The 18,543-nt window shown below is 37.6% G+C and overlaps 1 protein-coding gene across 10 annotated transcripts in view; it reads right to left on the bottom strand.

Annotated features, from left to right (window-relative positions):
- The window catches only part of Cntln (centlein), a 199,432-nt gene extending 181,757 nt beyond the window's left edge, over positions 1-17,675 (bottom strand). For 8 of the 10 annotated variants that reach the window (XM_070007750.1, XM_070007757.1, XM_070007784.1 and 5 more), the window contains exons 1-2: positions 17,239-17,673; positions 9,468-9,556 (exon numbers count right to left, since the gene is read on the bottom strand). In XM_070007750.1, coding sequence (XP_069863851.1) covers positions 9,468-9,556; positions 17,239-17,598 — 449 coding nt within the window. In that variant the 5' untranslated portion in view covers positions 17,599-17,673. Of the gene's footprint in view, positions 1-3,748; positions 3,825-9,467; positions 9,557-17,238 lie in introns of those variants that run through there. The other 2 variants (XM_070007817.1, XM_070007810.1) reach the window with 2 other exon arrangements.
- Positions 17,676-18,543: the final 868 nt, after the last annotated feature.

Genomic DNA, 18,543 nt, shown 5'->3' with positions numbered 1-18,543 from the left:
AAAATTCAAATTCCAAAATAGCACGAATTTCATTTGTATGAGCATATGACTGATAATTTTTCAAATAATACAGTTCACTTAAGATTCAAGAAATCAACCAGGCATGTTGGTGTATGACTATAATCAAAACACTAGGAAAGCTGAAACAGAAGATCTCAAGTTCAAAACCAGCTTGAGCCACATACCCAGATTTGCCACAACAAGTAAATGAACAAAGAAAATAATTTTCAAAGATTTCAAAAATCCATTCTATTAGTGACACACCAACATAATTTAACAATTTTAATAAAATTTCTTCTCAAAATAAGATGGATGTCTATAGAAACTGTGTAAGATCAACATTTAGGATTATTTTCTGCCTCCAATATGTTATTATTAATAGTATTTCATGACCTCAATGTGAAACTTCAAGAACAAGTTGACAATAGTTCCATTTCAACCAAAAATTATTCATTTTACTTGACTGGTTCTTAGTCAAAATTACATACATGTCTTCACAAGTCAGGTATATTTATCTGATATAGTTATATCTGAATATTAATTTAAAATATAAATAATAGTACCTTTACTGTGCAAATTAGAAATGCCTTTGGGATACGAAAAGGCCTCGAGGTATTTTCAAATAAATGGATGCAGAACTGTATCTCATGTTTAGTTTACTTCACAACTACTTTAAATACCATTGATCTCAGCATCAATTCATTTTCCTTTGCAAGGTTTATTTGGACAAAACCATGAAAATGAACCAAAGGCATTGAAAACAACATTATTCTTTATCAATGTTACTAACGGTATGACTGAAGATTGTTAGCATTTCATGTAAACAATTAAGTTAGCAGAGCTGTATTTCATTGCTTGAGATTCTGTTTAAACATCTGTATCCCCCTTTTTTTTTTTTTTAAGAAAAACAGTATTTGTTCACAGAATAATTTTAATGTTACAATCTAGTTTTCAAAAGTAAACCACTAGAACTCTGATTTCTGTTACCACTTTTTCTCCTAGGTTTATATTGTCTGAAATCTTTACATAATGATAAAATTTGTTTTTTAAAATATCCTGTAATAGAGTTGGGAATGTGGCTTAGTGGTAGAGTGCTTGCCTAGCATGCATAATGCCCTGAGTTGATTCCTTAGTACCACATAAACAGAAAAAGCCAGGAATGGTGCAGTGGCTCAGGGCACAGAAAGGCTCAGGGGCAGTGCCTAGGTCCTGAGTTCAAGCCCCAGGACTGGCAAAAAAATAAATTAATAATACTACTACTACTAATAAAATACTTCTAAACAAAGGTGGTTATGTTCCAAATATAATGTAGCTCAGATTTACAGATGATTTGAAATATTATTGCCTGTTTACTAATCATATTAAATTCATACATGGTTTGAAATTTTTTGTTAACTAATCATAAATTTATCTCCTTCCATCAAAAAAAACTTGCAAGAACATTACTTCAAATTGCACTTAACTTAAAATCTATAGTAAATATGGATTCTGGAACATTACTATGTATACACATATGAAGATACTTTGAAGACACATATCTGCACTAACAAGTATCACTTGTGTTCATGGGCAAATGCATATGTTTTATAGCTATTAGAACCTATTCCAGGAGAGACCCTGCCATTATAATGCACACTGATATGCCCAACTAAATAAAGCTCTAGGGCATACACAGAAAATATTTTCTCTCTGGGACATAATCCTTGCAATGGGCTAGCTGAAATGTTATTTAAATTTGGTACTCAAAAGGAAAAAAGTTATGAATAACAGGTGAGGGCTTCTCTGCCATAGAAAGAGAAGAGTGATAAAAATAAGTCCCAGGTATCTGACACTTTCTCTCTGGATAAAATCTTTATCTATGAAACTTTTAAAATTCTATTTTAAGCAACAAGCTGCAATGGAATCAAATTACCCACTTCAATTAACTCATCAAATACAGTAGAAAATATGTAAGTTTTTAAAAGACAGCAAAGGAAAATAGATTCAAAATAGTCTCCCTATTCTCCCTTAAAACACATCTAAAATCCCAATATACTATACACTAAACTAAAAAACTTCTGATTGTAGAGTGTAAATGTTCCCTACTGATTTTTGTAATTTAACACACTTGAATAAAATAAACTCTTAGCAAGTCTATATAGTAAAAAGGGAAAGGTAGCCCAGTATGTCAGTTTACAATCCCAGTGAGTGGGAGCCTGAAGCAGGATAATCACAAGTTCAAGGCCAGTATGGGCTACTAATGAGTTTGAGGCTAGCCTGTGCTACAAGAAGGAGGTATAGAGAGCAGGATAGATGGAAAGAGGAAGAGAGGGAGAAGGGAAGGAGGAAGGAAATGAAGGAGGTAGAGTAGGAGAAAATGGAAGGACAGAGGAAAAGAAGGGAAGGGAAGGAAAAGGAAAGAGACAGAAGACATACTTTGCCAATATTAAGAATAATTAGAATTAGCATTATAGATACTACAGACCCCAAAAATGTAAGAGAACATATTGAAGAACTCTACACTCATAAATTTGATAACTTAGATATACTGGACCAGTTCTTTTAAATATACAAATTACATGACATCAAATATGATACAGACAAATGAAACTGTCCTATAATTACTAAGGATATTAAATTTATAATGTGTAAACTCCCAAAATAGAACTGTCTATACTGAGATAATTTCACTGGAAAATCCTACTGAACATTTAAAGGAAGGTTCATGGGAATTTTACACAATTTGTTCCAGAAAACAGAAGCAATTAATTTTATACAGATACCTTTTTTTTTTTTTTGGGTCCAATCGTGGGGCCTGAACTCTGGGCCTGGGCACTGTCCCTCAGCTCTTCAGCTCAAGGCTAGTGCTCTACCACTTGAGCCATAGCACCACTTCCGGCTTTTTTCTTTTTGCTTATGTGGTGCTGGGGAATCGAACCCAGGGCCTCAGGCATGCAAGGCAAGTGCTCTACCCCTGAGCCACCTTCCCAGCCCCTATACAGATACCTTTATCTCCAAAACTAAAACCAAAGATTAAAAACACACACAAAAAAAAACATAAAAACAACACCTCATAATTACAGATGCAAAAAGGCCTTACTACTAGAAAATAGTATTGATCAATACAGTTATATGTATGATCAAATAAAATGTATTTCAATTGTGCAAGTCACATAATATTGAAAAAAATAAATCAATATATTCTGCCATATCAGCTATCTAAAAGAAGAAAAATCATGATCATATTAATTGATAAATTAAAAAGCACCTGAAAACCTCAACATCCATTGAGATAAAAAAAAAAAGTCCCAGAAATCTAAGAAGCACAGTAAAGATGTAAAATAGAACTTACATACAAAAGAAATCAATAAGATGTTCAGAGCTGAAATACTAAGAGCCAAAGTAGAGGATTTGGAAGTTAAGGACACAGAGGAATTGGGTTTGAGTGACATTGCAAAAGAGAAAGTGACTGAACTTGAGAATTGATTTTCTGTCCAAAAACATACCAAAAGATATCAAAGATTACCCTCAAGATGTGAAATTTAGACAAAAGCAAGTCTGTGGTAGTCAGAAAGTTATGTAGTAAAATAACTCAAAGGAAAAGCCAATAAATCCTATATATACTGAATTTGAAGGGCACAATAGGACATGAAATAGAAATGCCATCGGCAATGGAAATAGAAAGACATATAAAAGAAAAAGTCCACAGAAAATAATACAAAATGGCTCTAAGATTTCATGCATACAAAATAAGGTGCACTTCTTTTACCTTTCAGATGAATGAAAATAAAAAGCTTGAAAATATCATGTCCAGGATATAGGGGAATCAGGAACCTTTTCACACTGATGGCGAAAATAGAAATTGTTACAACTTTTTAAACTGATGATTTAGTGGTACCTATCACAATTTCAATTACATCTTTTGATCCAAGGTGTCAGTTATACATTGCTGAATAAAAAATAACCCCAAAATTTACCAGGTTAAAACAATATAAGCAAATAGACTTTGGACAGCAAAGTATGAAAAATTACCCAAATCCATTGCCCAGAGAAACAGATAAAAACACACACATACACAGAAAGACAGACAGAAAGATACTGAGTGAAAGAGAGAGAGAGGGAGACAATACTTAAAGCCTAAGAGAAATAGTCTAAGGGCAAACTACAAGTGAAAAAAAAGCTATTTAATAAAATCTATGCAATACAGTAAGAAAAGCGAGTGTCTGTGGTATCTGAACCAAACCATAATCCTGTCACCCTTCTAGCTCATCAGGATGGAGATTTAAGACATCTGCAGACAAAAATTAGTGTTCCCTCTCTCCCATTCCCAGTTCTCAGTTGGAAAGGTATCAGTATTTCTCATGCTGCCTGAGCTATCATTGAAGCCAAGTCCAACTCCAAGTACAGTTGTTAAGTGGAGAATCCCTTCTTATGCCTAGTCATAAATTATGGAGTTTCTAGTTTAGGTGAAGCACACTGAGATTCAAATGCCTTTGCCCTAGCTTATAATACAACTCTCTGCTTTGCCATCTCTAAGCACATCTAAGACCTCCAAAAGTCTTTAAACATTTCCTCTTTGTAAGTTGATTCATTCAGATATTTGTTAGAGTAATGCAAAGCTGATTATACTTATTTGCTATAATGAAGCCAATCTAGCACATAACTTGCAGGAAAACCTGTTGCTAGGTCCCTCAGGTAAATCATTCCACAAAGGAAGGTAACATTCTGGTAAACAAATACACAAAATGCAAAGCAAATTCAAAGGAGTAACATACCTATATGTAGTAACATGGATCTTCATACACAAACATGAACGATCATACATGTGAAGGAAAACATCAACATCAAATGAAAAGAAGAACAAATAAATACACCAAAGAAAACAAAGATAATGCAAAGAACAGAAATGTCTAAAGTTTTTTCTGAATAAACTTTCTAAATTTGTAACTTTAGAAAATATAATTAAAAAGATTAAAAAGTCATTCTACTACAGAAGACTACGTTGAAAAGTCAAGTAAATATTAGAGTAAAAACTACACTCAAACTTGAAACTTTCAACTAAGTAAAATGTCTTCAACCATTTGAGGTACTATTATAAAATAGAGAGTACATACTGAATAAATTATAAAATCAACATTTCTTGCTTATAATTATGGAGACTGAAAGTCCAAAACCAAAACATCGTAGATTCTGTGTCTGATAAGTCCCTATTTCTCACTTGGCAGAAGGGGTTGGAGGCTCTTTAATCCCACATGATTCTACCCTCATGAGTTAGTCACTTCCTTAAAGGCCTTACCTCTTCAAGCTATCACCTGTGTTATTAGCTCCCAACCTTTGAATTGGAAAGTGTAGGGATGCCAACATTCAGACCATAGCATAAATCAAGTTAAAAAATCACTTAAGGATGGAAGACAATGAAAAATATGAGCAAGAAAGGCTAAAGAGGCTGGAAAGTTCAACCTCTAGTAGAGTGCTAAAATGAAGAAAGAATAATAGAACTTTTTTACCTACCAAAAGAAAATCTTTCCTAGCCAATCCAAAGCTGAAAAGAATGAAGTTTTTGTTTAAACAGATGCTGTTGAAGGTTTACAATGCAGCCTGGAAGAAGCAAGAGGAACATTAACATTGGGCTCCTGGTGGCAACACTATATGCTAAAAGAAGGTAATAACGTTATGCTTTAAAAAGAATTAAAAGGATACTACATGTACGTTTTACATACTGCTGAAATATCAAGCAGAAAGAAAAATGCAAAACAGCTTAGGCATATGCCACCTTTGCATCCTTTCTGAGGAAAAGAGTAGAAAATAATAATCCATCAAAATGAAAAGGAACATATGTGGAATCCTAGAAGGTGTGGAACAAGTTCTGGAAGATAATGAAAAGAAAATCTAGGATGATATCTGTGAATAGTTTAAACAAAGCAACTGGTCTAAATCCATACTATAAGGTAAAGAACCCAAGGAAGAGTATCTTCAAGTCCATTGTAGACAAATAATATACACAAATAACTAATATAAGTATTTATAATGAAAAATAACTTCTGACAACTGATACAGACTTTCTTCATAAGAAAAAGAACAAAGAAGGGTGAATACAAATTCCAAGGGGGAAGAAATGTTGTCTAAGACCAAGCCTTATATAGTAACAAAACTAAACAGGCCAGGTGCCTGGAGCCAGGGCAGGAAACTCTGTGAGACTCTTATCTCCAATAAACCACTCAGAAAACTGGAAGTGGCACTGTGGCTCAAGTGGTAGAGTGCTAGCCTTGAGTTGAAGAGCTGAGGGACATCGCCCAGGCCCAGAGTTCAAGCCCCATTACCAACAACAACAACAAAAAACTAAATGGAGCTGAGAGTCAATGGTTCACTCCTAGTATCCTGGCTATTTCAGAGGCTGAAATCTGAGGATCACTGTTCAAAGGTAGCGCAGGCAGGAAAGTCCATGAAACTCATCTCTAACGAATAAAAAGTGAAATGGCATTGCAGCTTAAAGTGGTAGAACACTAGCCTTCAGTAAAAATAGCTCAGGGACAGCAACAGCACACGGCTTTGAGTTCAAGCCCCAAAACTGGCACAAAAAATAAATAATTAACCAAAGAGAGCACAATTTGGGTAAATGATTATAGTTAATTAATTTGACTCAACCAAATTTTCTGTAATCTATTTGACTTTGACATTTAGACTATTCTTTATTATTTATGGTTATCAGTTGTGCAAAGGGGTTTCAATTAGACAAATCAGTTTATAAGTACAATGCATGTACCTGCCAGACAGGTACTCTACTATTTAAGCAATGCCTGAAGCTCTTTTAGCTGTTTATTTTTGAGAAAGTATTGCCCTTTTTGCCTGATCTTGTCTGGACCACAATCCTCCTATCTAAGTTTCTTGCTGTAGCTGGGATAATAGGCATGTATCACCATGCCAGATACTGGTTGATATTGGGTATCAATGGTCTCAAACCATGCGTCTTCCCAATCTCCACCTCTAAAGTATCTAGGATTAAAAGCCCAAGCCACAGGTACTGGCTGAGAAATGCATTATGGCAAAAATTTTTGAGTACTCACCTCTAATATATGTATACTTATTTGTAAATTATGTGTATATTATATATATTCTTCTATACAAATATCTATTAGGTATATTATAAATAAAAAAACAGAAGTTGTAAAGAATGAAAAATGATCTAATAGTATTTTAATATTTGGTCCTGATCTACTAAGAAGAAAGTAAAAATTCAGGATACTTTTTTAAAGTTGGAAAAATTAACAAGAACAGAATAAAGAAAAAACATAACAATTATATTCCATGGACTTCTCTAGAATATTTACTCTGCTTCAAAGTAGAGAAAGATGGAAAGAGGTCACATTTAATCCCAACAATGACTGTGGAAGTAGTAAGGATGCTTCAACAGAATAGTTAATTCTGATTATCAAAAAGAAAAAACTGATTTATAAATTAAACATACAAGCAACATAAGAAGAAACTGGGAATAGTGTTTTAGGAGTCTGCAACATCAAGAATGATAAAATTAGAGATATATCACAGATTTTAGCAAGTAAAATTACAAACAATACTGGAATGATCTGGGGGATAGAGACTCCAAAGATGAACATAGCTTAGGTTATGAAAAATTATATTCAGATTATATGATCATGATTGCAATAAAGAAAAAGGAAAAGGTATCCATATGTTTAGCTCTCATTTAGAAAATATAATGAAGTCTATTTAATAGGAAAGCAAGCGTTTTAATTGCTATGCTAAATGTCATGGGACTACAGCACACCAAATGTTTGATAAGAAGTACCTAGCATCATTCCATTGTTTCTAAAGACCAAGGAGAGGCTCAATAATCTAGTATTAAATGACTGAGCATACCCTGGAGTGTAGTATCGGAGTATAACTGAAATCTCTCAATTTGTTAGAGAATAGTGCAAGGTCACCCCAGGCTTTCCAGTACATACTGAAATTATCTAAGGGGAAAACTGAGTCAGATCTAGAAGTTTCCGACAAAGACAGTCTATGAAGTAAGAAGCAAACAATTATATTATGCCTATAATCCTAACTACTCAGGAAGCTGAGATCTGAGGATCGCAGTTCAAAGCCAGACTGAGCAAGGAAGTCTATGAAACTCTTATCTTTAATCACCAAAAAAAAAAAAAAAAGCCAGAAGTAGAGCTATGGCTCAAGTTGTAGAGAGTTAACCCTGAGCAAAAAAATCTCAGGGCCAGTGCCTACAACCTTAGTTCAAGCCCCAGGACCAGCAAAAAATTTTTAAAAAATAAAAAAAATTAAGTAGATGAATGGATCAAGAAAATGTGGTATATATACACAATGGAATTCTATGCCTCCATCAGAAAGAATGGCATTGCCCCATTTGTTAGGAAATGGAAAGACTTGGAAAAAATTATATGAAGTGAAGTAAGTTAGTACCAAAGAAACATAGCCATGGTTTCCCTTATTTGCAATAACTAGTATATGTCTGAGATAAGCAGAAACAGTCAGACAAGTTGATGTTAGGTGAAATGAACCCCAAGATAAGGATTCAAATGTTTTTTCTTTCTTGCTATTGTTTCTAACATATTTATAAGATATTTCTTTGTTGCTGTGTATGTTCCTTCCCCATGGTATAACCCCTGTTTTCACTGTATCTGATGTTGGTATAATTTGTGGAGGGGAAGGGAAAAAACAAATTGTTTAAATAGGGATACAGGTGGACCCATTGCAACAATGAGATGTATAAGATGTTATGTTGAAAATGAACTTTACAACTCTGGCGCTGGGGTTGGGGTGGGGGAAGGGATGGGAAGGGGAAACAAAGGAGGAGGCAACAATGCTTGATAAGAAATGCACTCATTACCTTGCCCGTGTAATTGTAACCCCTCTGTACAGTATTTTCACAATTAAAAAAAAATCTAGGGCTGGGAAGGTGGCTCAGTGGTAGAGCGCTTGCCTTGCATGCTCAAGGCCCTGGGTTCGATTCCTTAGCACCACATAAGCAAAAAGAAAAAAGCCGGAAGTGGCGCTGTGGCTCAAGTGGTAGAGCGTTAGCCTTGAGCTGAAGTGCTGAGGGACAGCGCCCAAGCCCAGAGTTCAGGCCCCACGACCGGACCCAAAAAAAAAAATCTAAAAAAAATAAAAAAAATTAAACTAATCTGTAACAGCTAAAAAAAATACACTCTCTCATCCCCTCTCTCTATATATATAAATATATATATATATATATATATATATATATATGTCTCTCTTTCTCACACACAATATCTAAGCCATAGATTTTTCTTTCTTGCAAACTACCCTAATACGTCAGAATATGGATAAGCTCTTTCCATACCTAGGGAATTGGAACCTCTTAAAATAATCCAATAATTATAATATTCTGGTTTGAACACCAAATTAATCACTTTAAGGTATTAATGCATGTTTTTAAGTCTAATACTGAAAAGAAATACATTTTTTAAAAACTCCTGAAAAAAAATTTGAGAGCTCACCTTTCCACAACCAAACTGACAGCCTGTGTGAGATCTGGATTTGCTACCTGAAGACGTTTCCACAAAGACCATACAAATTCTTTGTCAGCCTTAAAGAAATTAAAGACATTGTAAGTGAATCGCTTTTTACTGCTACTAGAGAAGATAGTACAATAAACTTAAAAATTGAAAAAGAAAAAATAATTAAGCCATTATTATCCTCATCCTGTAACTTTACCAATGGATTCTTCACAAGCATAGCAGGAAAAACAATGGTAATGTAGTTTTAGTATTTCCACTACCTACAGTTTGGGATGCAAATGTTGGAATAGTGAATATCAAGGTGATTTTACTCCAAAAAGAAATGACCCTGCAGCTACTGCTTCTTTTTCAGCTCTCCTTGCCTTTATAGCAATTTCTTTTTTCTTTTTTTCTTTTTCTTTTTTTTTTTTTTGTCGGTCGCGGGGCTTGAACTCTGGGCCTGAGCGCTGTCCCTGAGCTCTTCAGCTCAAGGCAAGCACTCTACCACTTGAGCCAGCACCACTTCCAGTTTTCTAGTGGTTTACTAGAGATAAGAGTCTCACAGAGTTTTCTGCCCAGGCTGGCTTTGAACTGTGATCCTCAGATCTCAGCCTCCTGAGTAGCTAGGATTATAGGCGTGAGCAACTGGCACCCAGCTCTTTATAGCAATTTCTGAGTTACTATAATCACCTTCTCTATTTCTTCAACTCCTATTCATTCTATATATTCCACAAAGGTTTCCCTTGCCACAATACATTAAAATCATTTCCTTAGGTCTTCTATCCAATGGACAATACACAAGTTTCGGTACTTATTGGCTAAGTTGTTAACTGAACTTTTTAAAAATCAGTGATTCTGATCAATTGGTCTCAATAAAGTCCAAGGATCAGCATTTTTTGAAAGCTCTATCCTGTGAATCTGTGCCCTCAGGGTAGAAAACCACTGCTCTAATGGACCAAATATGTTCCCTGGTTTTCCACACCTACTATCCTTCACTAAGACCTCTACATTTCTATCACTAGCTGTTCCATCTACTTTTAGATTAGACTTGTATCTTCAACTGCCTACTTGATCTTGATTCCACTGAGTGGATAATTGTCAATTTAAATATGTCCTTTCCAAGATAAAATTCTTGCTTCCTTACTCTTTCACAAATCTACCCCTCGGGACTGTCTCAGTGGTAGAGCCCTTGCCTTGCATGCATGAGGCCCTGGGTTCGATTCCTCAGCACCACATAAGCAAAAAGAAAAAAGCTGGAAGTGGCGTTGTGGCTCAAGTGGTAGAGTGCTAGCCTTGATCTGAACTGCTGAGGGACAGTGCCCAGGCCCAGAGTTCAGGCCCCATAACCAGACCCCAAAAAAAAAAAAAAAAACAAATCTACCCCTCTGCATTTCAGAAAATGGTACAATATCAACTCACTTGGTTCTCTTTTCCTGCCACTTGATATACAATACATCAATAAATGGCCTTATCTGCCCAATAGATCCCAATACCAACCACTAAAACTCAACTCTTACTGAACTCTTTACAATTGTCTTCTAGGCTAATAACTCAACTTTCTCCAATGTGGTCTTATAACATTAAGAAAAAATCCATACTCTACCAAACCCACAAAGCTCTATGTAACATGGCCTCATACATACTGTTCCAATATCTTATATCAGTCTTCCCTCTGTTCACATTGACTTCCTTGCTCTATTTGATCCCTGGCCTTCATACATAATACACTATTTTCCAGATTTTCATATAAATTATTTCCTCATTTTATTCATGCCTTTGGTGAATTATCACCTCAAGGAAGACCTCTGTGACTAATTTATAGTATCTTCCAAAGCCCACAGGTACTAATATTTTTCACTATTTTCCCATGGCATACTTGAAGGAAAATATATTTTATATTCATTTCTTTGTTAGGGTCTAAACAAGTGACTAGATACTTCAATTTGTAGGTGATTCCATCATCCATTCTCACCTTTAGTTACAGAAATCATTTGGGATCTTTGCTATCATTGAAATATCTTGCCTTATGAACCATGCAACTATTTCAAGTTTACATATGAAATGTAAAAAAAAGTTAGAATTTAACTGAAACATTTACATGTAGTTTTTACAAATGTGTCAGAAATATCTTTTCCCAGTCTATTTTTGATTATTTAACTTTGGAAAATTTTTTGAAAAAAGCAGTATTAATTTCATATATTGGAATTTATCCTTCTTTTCCATTATAGCTTTTGGATTTTTATGTAACAGTTACAAAAAGCCTTTTCTACTCCAAGGTCAGAAATATATTTACCCATTCCTTCTAGATTTTAACTTTTACATTCATAATTGACAAAATTTATATACATATAGTTATAGTGTACATAATTTTGAGGGGATTTTCTTTATTTTGTATATTGCTGCTGCTTTTGGTGGTACCAGCTTTTGTGCTTGTTAGGCACTTCCAGCCCTATATGTGCTGGTTATTTTTTAAGGTAAGTTATTATTGGCCTGTGCTGGCCTAGACCATGATCAGTTTCCCTAATTATACTACCTACTCTAGCTGGGATAAAAGGAGCATGGTACCACATCCAACTTTTTCTGGTTAGGTGGGGTCTCCTGAACTGTTTTGCTCAGGTTGTACTAGAATCAATGTCCCCCACTCTCAGCCTTCTATCATAGCTGGGATGATACTTACGTACCACAATGTCTAGCTATTGATTGAGATGAAGGTCCAATGAACTTTTTACCTGGTATGGCCTCAAACCATGATCCTACTAATGTCCATCTCCTTATTAGTAGGATTACAGGTTTAAACCCATTGGGACTCAGCTTAATATAATGTATGTGCACATGCAGGTGTGTACATCATGATGTATATTATGTCAATAATTTGGGGGAAAAGAGCAAGTTCTAAGCAGGTACTGGTGGCTCACACCTGTAATCATAGCTACTAAGGAGGCTCACATCTGAGAATCATGGTTTGAAGCTAGTTAGGGCAAGAATGTTTGTGAGACTCTTATCTCCACTTGACCACAAAAGAAAACAAAAGCCAGAAGTGGAGGTGTGGCTCAAATAAGTGGTAGAGCACTAGCCTTGAGCAAAATAGCTCACGGACAGCACCCAGGGCCTGAGTTCAATCCCCAGGATTGCACCAAATAACAATAATAATAATAATAATAATAATAAGCTCTTTGGGAAGTTATAATTCTACAAACAAATTTCAGAACTATTGTTGAGGATGCTGTTTAAATATTTTGTATTATCTTCAGTATGATTATACCTCTGATTACTAAAAACCTCTTTCACATGCAAAAAATAAAGCCCATTTTTAAAAAATGGTTGCCAAGTTATTTCAGACACCATTAAAATAAACTGCTGCAAATCATAGTCCCTGTATAGTCTCCCTTCCTTTGGTCACTCTTCTTAAAAAGTTTAAAATAGGAAAAAGATTGTCAGCCTAACAAGTGTGAGGCCCTGAGTTCAAATCTTACTATTGCCAAAAAAAAGGAAGTTAAAAAAAATCTTTAAAAATGACTCATATTTCTTATTCTTAGTATAGAACTTCCATACCAAAAATTTAAACTTGAAATTAAAAGTCTAAACCTTCTCACAAGGTTTGTAAAGCTCAGTCTATGAAAGATGACTAAGTCTCGGTGATTTGGCTCTGTATTTTCTTAGAAGTAGAAAGGTTTTTGCCTGTTATTTATCAACTTCCATTGAAATAGACACCATCTGGGAAAACAGACACTCAAAACTGCCTTTTGTTGGGTTTTTTTGTTGTTGTTGTTGATCATGGGGCTTGAACTCTGGGCCTGGGTGCAGTCTGTTAGCTCTTCAGCTCAAGGCCAGCGCTCTACCACTTGAACCATAAGACCACTTCCAGTTTTCTGTTCATTAATTGGAGATAAGAGTCTTTCAATTTTTGGTCAAGTTTCAAATCACCTAATGTGCTAAAATAAAATGTACCTGTTAATTCTCTTGTCATATACTTTCCTCATCATACACTTTCAAAAAAGTTAGCTTAATCATCAAATCTGGTAATTAATCTATTTCACTTACTCCTAAAAATTTTTTACTTGAAATTGGTTAATAAGTTTACTAAATATTTTGGGCTGATAGCAAAACAATGACTAACCTGTCAGGTGCTAGCAGCTCATACCTGTAATCCTAGCTCTCAGAAGACTGAGCTCCTAAAGATTGCACTTTGGAACCAGTCCAGGCAAACCAATCTACAAGACCCTTATCACCAATTAATCAGCAAAAAGTCAGAACTGGATATATGCCCAAATGGTGGGGTGAAAAAGCTGAGTCAGAACATGAGGACATGAGTTCAAGCCCCAATATTAATATAAAAAGTAAATCTTATAAACACTACACAAACCTTATATTACTTTTTCTCATATAGAATTCTGCAAATGTTAATAAAAGTACATATAAACATCCCACAAGTATCTTTTGTGACAAACAAAATACATTCTGGAAAGATACAGTCAAAATTAAGAATATAGCCGGGTGCCGGGTGGCTCACGCCTATAATCTTAGCTAATCAGGAAGTTTAGATCTGAGGATCACAGTTCAAAGCCAGCCTGGACAGGAAAGCCCAGGAGACTCTTATCTCTAATACACCACCAGAAAACCAGAAGTGGTGCTGTGGCTCAAGTGATAGAGAGCTAGCTTTGAGGTGAAGAGGTGAGGGGCAGCACCCAGGCCCAGAGTTCAAGAAGGATGACCAATAAAAAAGAAAAAAAAAATCTGCTAATCTATCCTTAGTAAATCTAATAGTGACAGCTTTCCTCCAAGCATTATGTGTAGTTTGTCTCTTATTCTAGAAGCCACATGAAAAAAATTTTAATTAGATGCTTACATAGAGTAGGCTCCTGTGCTCTTATTAAGGAAAACACTTGTTCTCCACTACCTGTTTATTCTAGGCATTCCAATGGAATAGAATAGTATATGGAATCACCCAAACATTTTCCCTCACCAAATATGACTGAATTCTCATAAATTAAATGTAAAAATAAAAAAAAATTAAAAAGAGCCACTATTAGGCTCATGGACTAATGATAGCAGGGATTTATTTTTTCCAAAACTGCATGTTTGCTTCCACTTCAAAGTATGAAGTTAATGTAGATCTGAATAGCTTTTCTAAAAATGGAGTACAAAACAGAGCTCATGACACACTGCAAGGGAAAATTCTTTCTGCAATCACATGAACATGTATACATATGTACTTACCAAGTTGAAATATTGAAATGAACCTACTTTGAATTGCTATTTCTAGCACAATTTTAATACTTCGTTTTCTGAGGTGCTAAGATTTTTAGGAGAATAAATAACTAGAAGAATTAATTTTAAAAAGATGTAAAAAAATGAGGAATTAACTTTTTTATAAAACGACTGGGAGTTCACTATTTCTCCCAATCCTCCCCAAGAGCAGAAGTCTGGTCTGCTAAAGTTTTATGATGTGGGATGCTGCCAACCTCATTTCATTTCACACTGCTGGAATGTCTATGATCAACCAACAGTATTAATATTACAAAATCTCAAGAATCACCATTCTAAGTTAATTAGGACCATGTCTACATTCTTACATCTGCCTAGAGTATTACAATCATCTTCCTAGTAGAGATATATCCAAGGTCACAAAGGTCAATGCCATGTTGAGCGTCACATTTTAAAAAATGTAATAGCAAGTGTTAAAGTCATGGCTCAAGTGGTAGAGAGAGCCAGCAAAGAAAGCAAATTGAGAAAGCACAAGGCCGAGTTCAAACTCAGAAAGAGAAATTAAATAAAGATGTAATAGTGAATTGATTTAAGGGAAAGTGTCCATCAGACTGTTTTCAACAGACTGACTCCCTTAATCAAAGTCCCTTAGTCAGCTAATGTCATAGCTAGGAGGGGGAGGGAGATAGGGAAAGTGCAGAAAACTTGGGCAAATAGTGTCTTAGCTTATGACTTTACCAAAAGGCCTCTTATCATGCTTTATACTCCCCACATGAAGTTTAAGTTACACAAAATTTTTACTTCATTGGTGTCTTTTATTTCTTGCTTTGTTCCTTTGCCAGTGAATAGGAAAATGGAAAAAAGAAAAGGCCAAACACATATAGCCCCTAAATTTCTTTAAGGTATATCCAATTTGAACAAGATTATCCTGTTTTAATAGCTTTGATTCAGCAAAGATCTCCAACCAGAAAAAAAAAAAATTACCACTAGTCAATGAATTTCATTGTTTTATCAATCTAAATTGATGATCCTATTCACACACTGGCCCGATATTAAGCAGTTTTTAACTGTTACCTATTTTGAAGACAGTGACTTAAACACCTATAGTTAAGTGATTTGAAGATATAGGGTTGCTTACACCTGTAATTCTAGCTGAGGCTGAGATTTGAGGATCACAGTTCAAAGCCAAACCAGGCAGGAAAGTCCATGAGATCCATCTCCAATTAACCACCCAGCCAGAGGTGGAGCTATGGCTCAAGTGGCAAAGCAACAGTGTTTAGTAAAAAAGCTGAGGAACAGTGAGTTCAAGTCCCAGGACTGAACCAGCACCAAAAAATTTAAAAACCTGCTGTTGCTACCAAGCAAAGTAGCTCAATCCTATAATCCCTAATTGAGAGCTAAAAACAGAAAGATAGAAGGACTGCAGTTCAAGAGTAGCACCAACAATAATTAAAAAAAAAAAAACTTTAGAGACTCCTTTCCAATCAAAGTAGAGGTGGGAGGGTCCAGTACTTGCTACCTGTCATCCCAGTACAATGGCAACTGTCATCCTAGTGACAAGTGAAAGCAAGGATAGGAGGACTGCAGACCAAGCTTACATAAAGCAAGATTCTATCTCAAAAAAAAAAAAAAAAATCAGTGTAAAAAGAGCTGACAGCAGCTCAAAGGGTTAGAACTTGCCTTGCAAGTGCCAGAGAGGCCCTAAATTCAATTTTTTTTTTTAAAAAAGGATGTATTGAGTAAATAGCAACATGTAATTTCCTAACCCTGTTAAAAAAAAAATCTGGTAAAATCAAGAAAAATATGGTGCTAAAGTAAAATTAAATCTCCACGAGCATGAGGACAATCAAGCTCCTCTTTAATACTATCAACACAAACTCTAAAAATATTAGGAAAGTAATGTTAGCGCAACTGATTTAGCAAATGCTTTCTTTCCACAGGCAAGATCACACAAAATGATATTCCTCATTCATAGACGAGGGAGTTATTATAGTGGGTTAATAAGTATCATTATCATCTAGCTTGTGTGAGGTCCCCCAGCCTGGAGATTTCCTAAAAACTAACAATAATTTGAAAATCCTGGGTTTGTGTTTACAACTTACATTGGATAGTGTTAAAAACACGGACAAGTGTGAGTTTGAAAACTGAAAAGTAGCTACTTCAGCCGTGAATTTTTACCAACAACATGTATTTTACACTTTCCTCTTCCACCGGTGAAAGCATTCCACTAGTGGGTACCAGATACCAAGGCCCGGGGACACGGCCTCGGGGATCGTCCATAGGAAAAACAAGGCAAACCTGGGGCAAACCAGAGGCACGTCCCCACCCCCACGCCCGCCCCAGCTCCCACCCCGGGCTGGGCACGGGGCAGAGGAGCGCGGGGGCAGAGGAGCGGGAGGGCAGGACGCGGAGGCCGGCGCCGGTGTCCTAGGCCGCCCCAGGTGGTCAGGGCCTGTCAGCCTGGAGGCGGCGCCTCCGAGAGGGGCGGGTCCCAGCCCCGCGGGGCGCCCGGGCCTGGCGCCCGCGCTGGGGAGGCCCGGGCGGGCGGGCGGCCGGTCCTCGGTACCTGACACAGGGCCAGCTCCTCCTTCACGCCGCTCAGCTCTTCCTCCAGCCGCTGCGTGCGGGCCACCTCTGCCTCCTCCACCGAGATGCCCTCCGGCCGCCGGGCGCCCGCGGGCGCGCTGAGGAGGGGAGCGTGAGCCGCGGCCGCCCCCGCCGGCTTCCGCCGGGCCCCCGACCCCTCCTCGCCCCTCCACAGCGTGTCACACCTATCCGACACCACCTCCCGCGCTCCGCCGGAGACGCCCGAGGCCTCGCTGCGCACGGCGTGGGCCTCGGCCCTCCGCCCCCCGCGTGGGGACCGGGGGCCCACAGGCCGCGCTGGAGGTGGCGCGGCCGGCGACGCCGCCGAGCGCGCCGCCATGACCGCGGCTCCTAACGGGTCAAGTTCCCTCTTGGAAACTCCACCTCCCCTTCCCCATCCTGGCCAGCCCGGGGCGCCGAGGTGCGCATGCGCGGGCCTTTTCCCGCCTCGGCGCGCGCGGGGTCTCGTGCTCGCGGGTCCTGGCCGGCTTCCCACGGGATAGGCTCCCCAGGCGGGACACCCCCTGCTGCGCATGCGCCCTGGCCGGAGGCGTTAGGCGCCTTTGGCCTTGGTTGCCCTGTCTTTCTTTCTGTCTGTCTGTCTGTCTGTCTGTCTGTCTGTCTGTCTGTCTGTCTGTCTGTCTGTCTGTCTGTCTGTCTGTCTGCCGGTGGGTCGGTCGGTCGGTCTGTCTGTCCGTTGCTTGCTATGCCCTTTGGCTTGCTTTCCGCACGCCTAAAACCCTCCTCTCCACTTCGGACCTTGCTTGCATCCTACCTCTTAAAAGCCTTCCTAGACAAGTTCCTGACCCCAAATGATCCTGAACTTGTGAATTCCTCCTCCTTCAAGGCCACTGCCAACTCTTTTGTCACGTTTCATTGACCGCCCTGAAGTGTTAGTTACAGGGCTAATCTCTCCAAGGCTGCTGTAAGCTCCTTGAGGATCAGGGAATAGGTTTTAGACTTAAATGTTTTCTTCACACCCCTTAGCAAAACTGCCTTACATCCAGCTGACATCCAGCTGACTGATGTCAAGGAGATGTGCAAAGCCTTGTGCTGAGCTGGGACTAGCAAGCCCGGGTTCCCATTTGAATTGTGATCCTTTCTACACCCTTTTGTCTTTTGTTTTGCAAGAGTCATGATTATTTCCTTTGAGTCTTTATGTCAATTTCTTTATCTGTCTGGCTGAATACCAGAATGAGCACAGACTACATTGCCTAATAATATAGGTCCTTGAAACAAATCAATCTTTTAGAGTGGTAAAGAAAACAGAGCCTACTTTATCTTG

This window comes from Dipodomys merriami, unplaced genomic scaffold, assembly GCF_024711535.1.
Source record: "Dipodomys merriami isolate MVZ:Mamm:240054 unplaced genomic scaffold, mDipMer1.0.p SCAF_11, whole genome shotgun sequence".
Lineage (NCBI taxonomy): Eukaryota > Metazoa > Chordata > Mammalia > Rodentia > Heteromyidae > Dipodomys > Dipodomys merriami.
The sequence above is the reverse complement of the archived record's forward strand: the minus strand, read 5'-3'. Positions and strand labels throughout refer to the sequence as shown.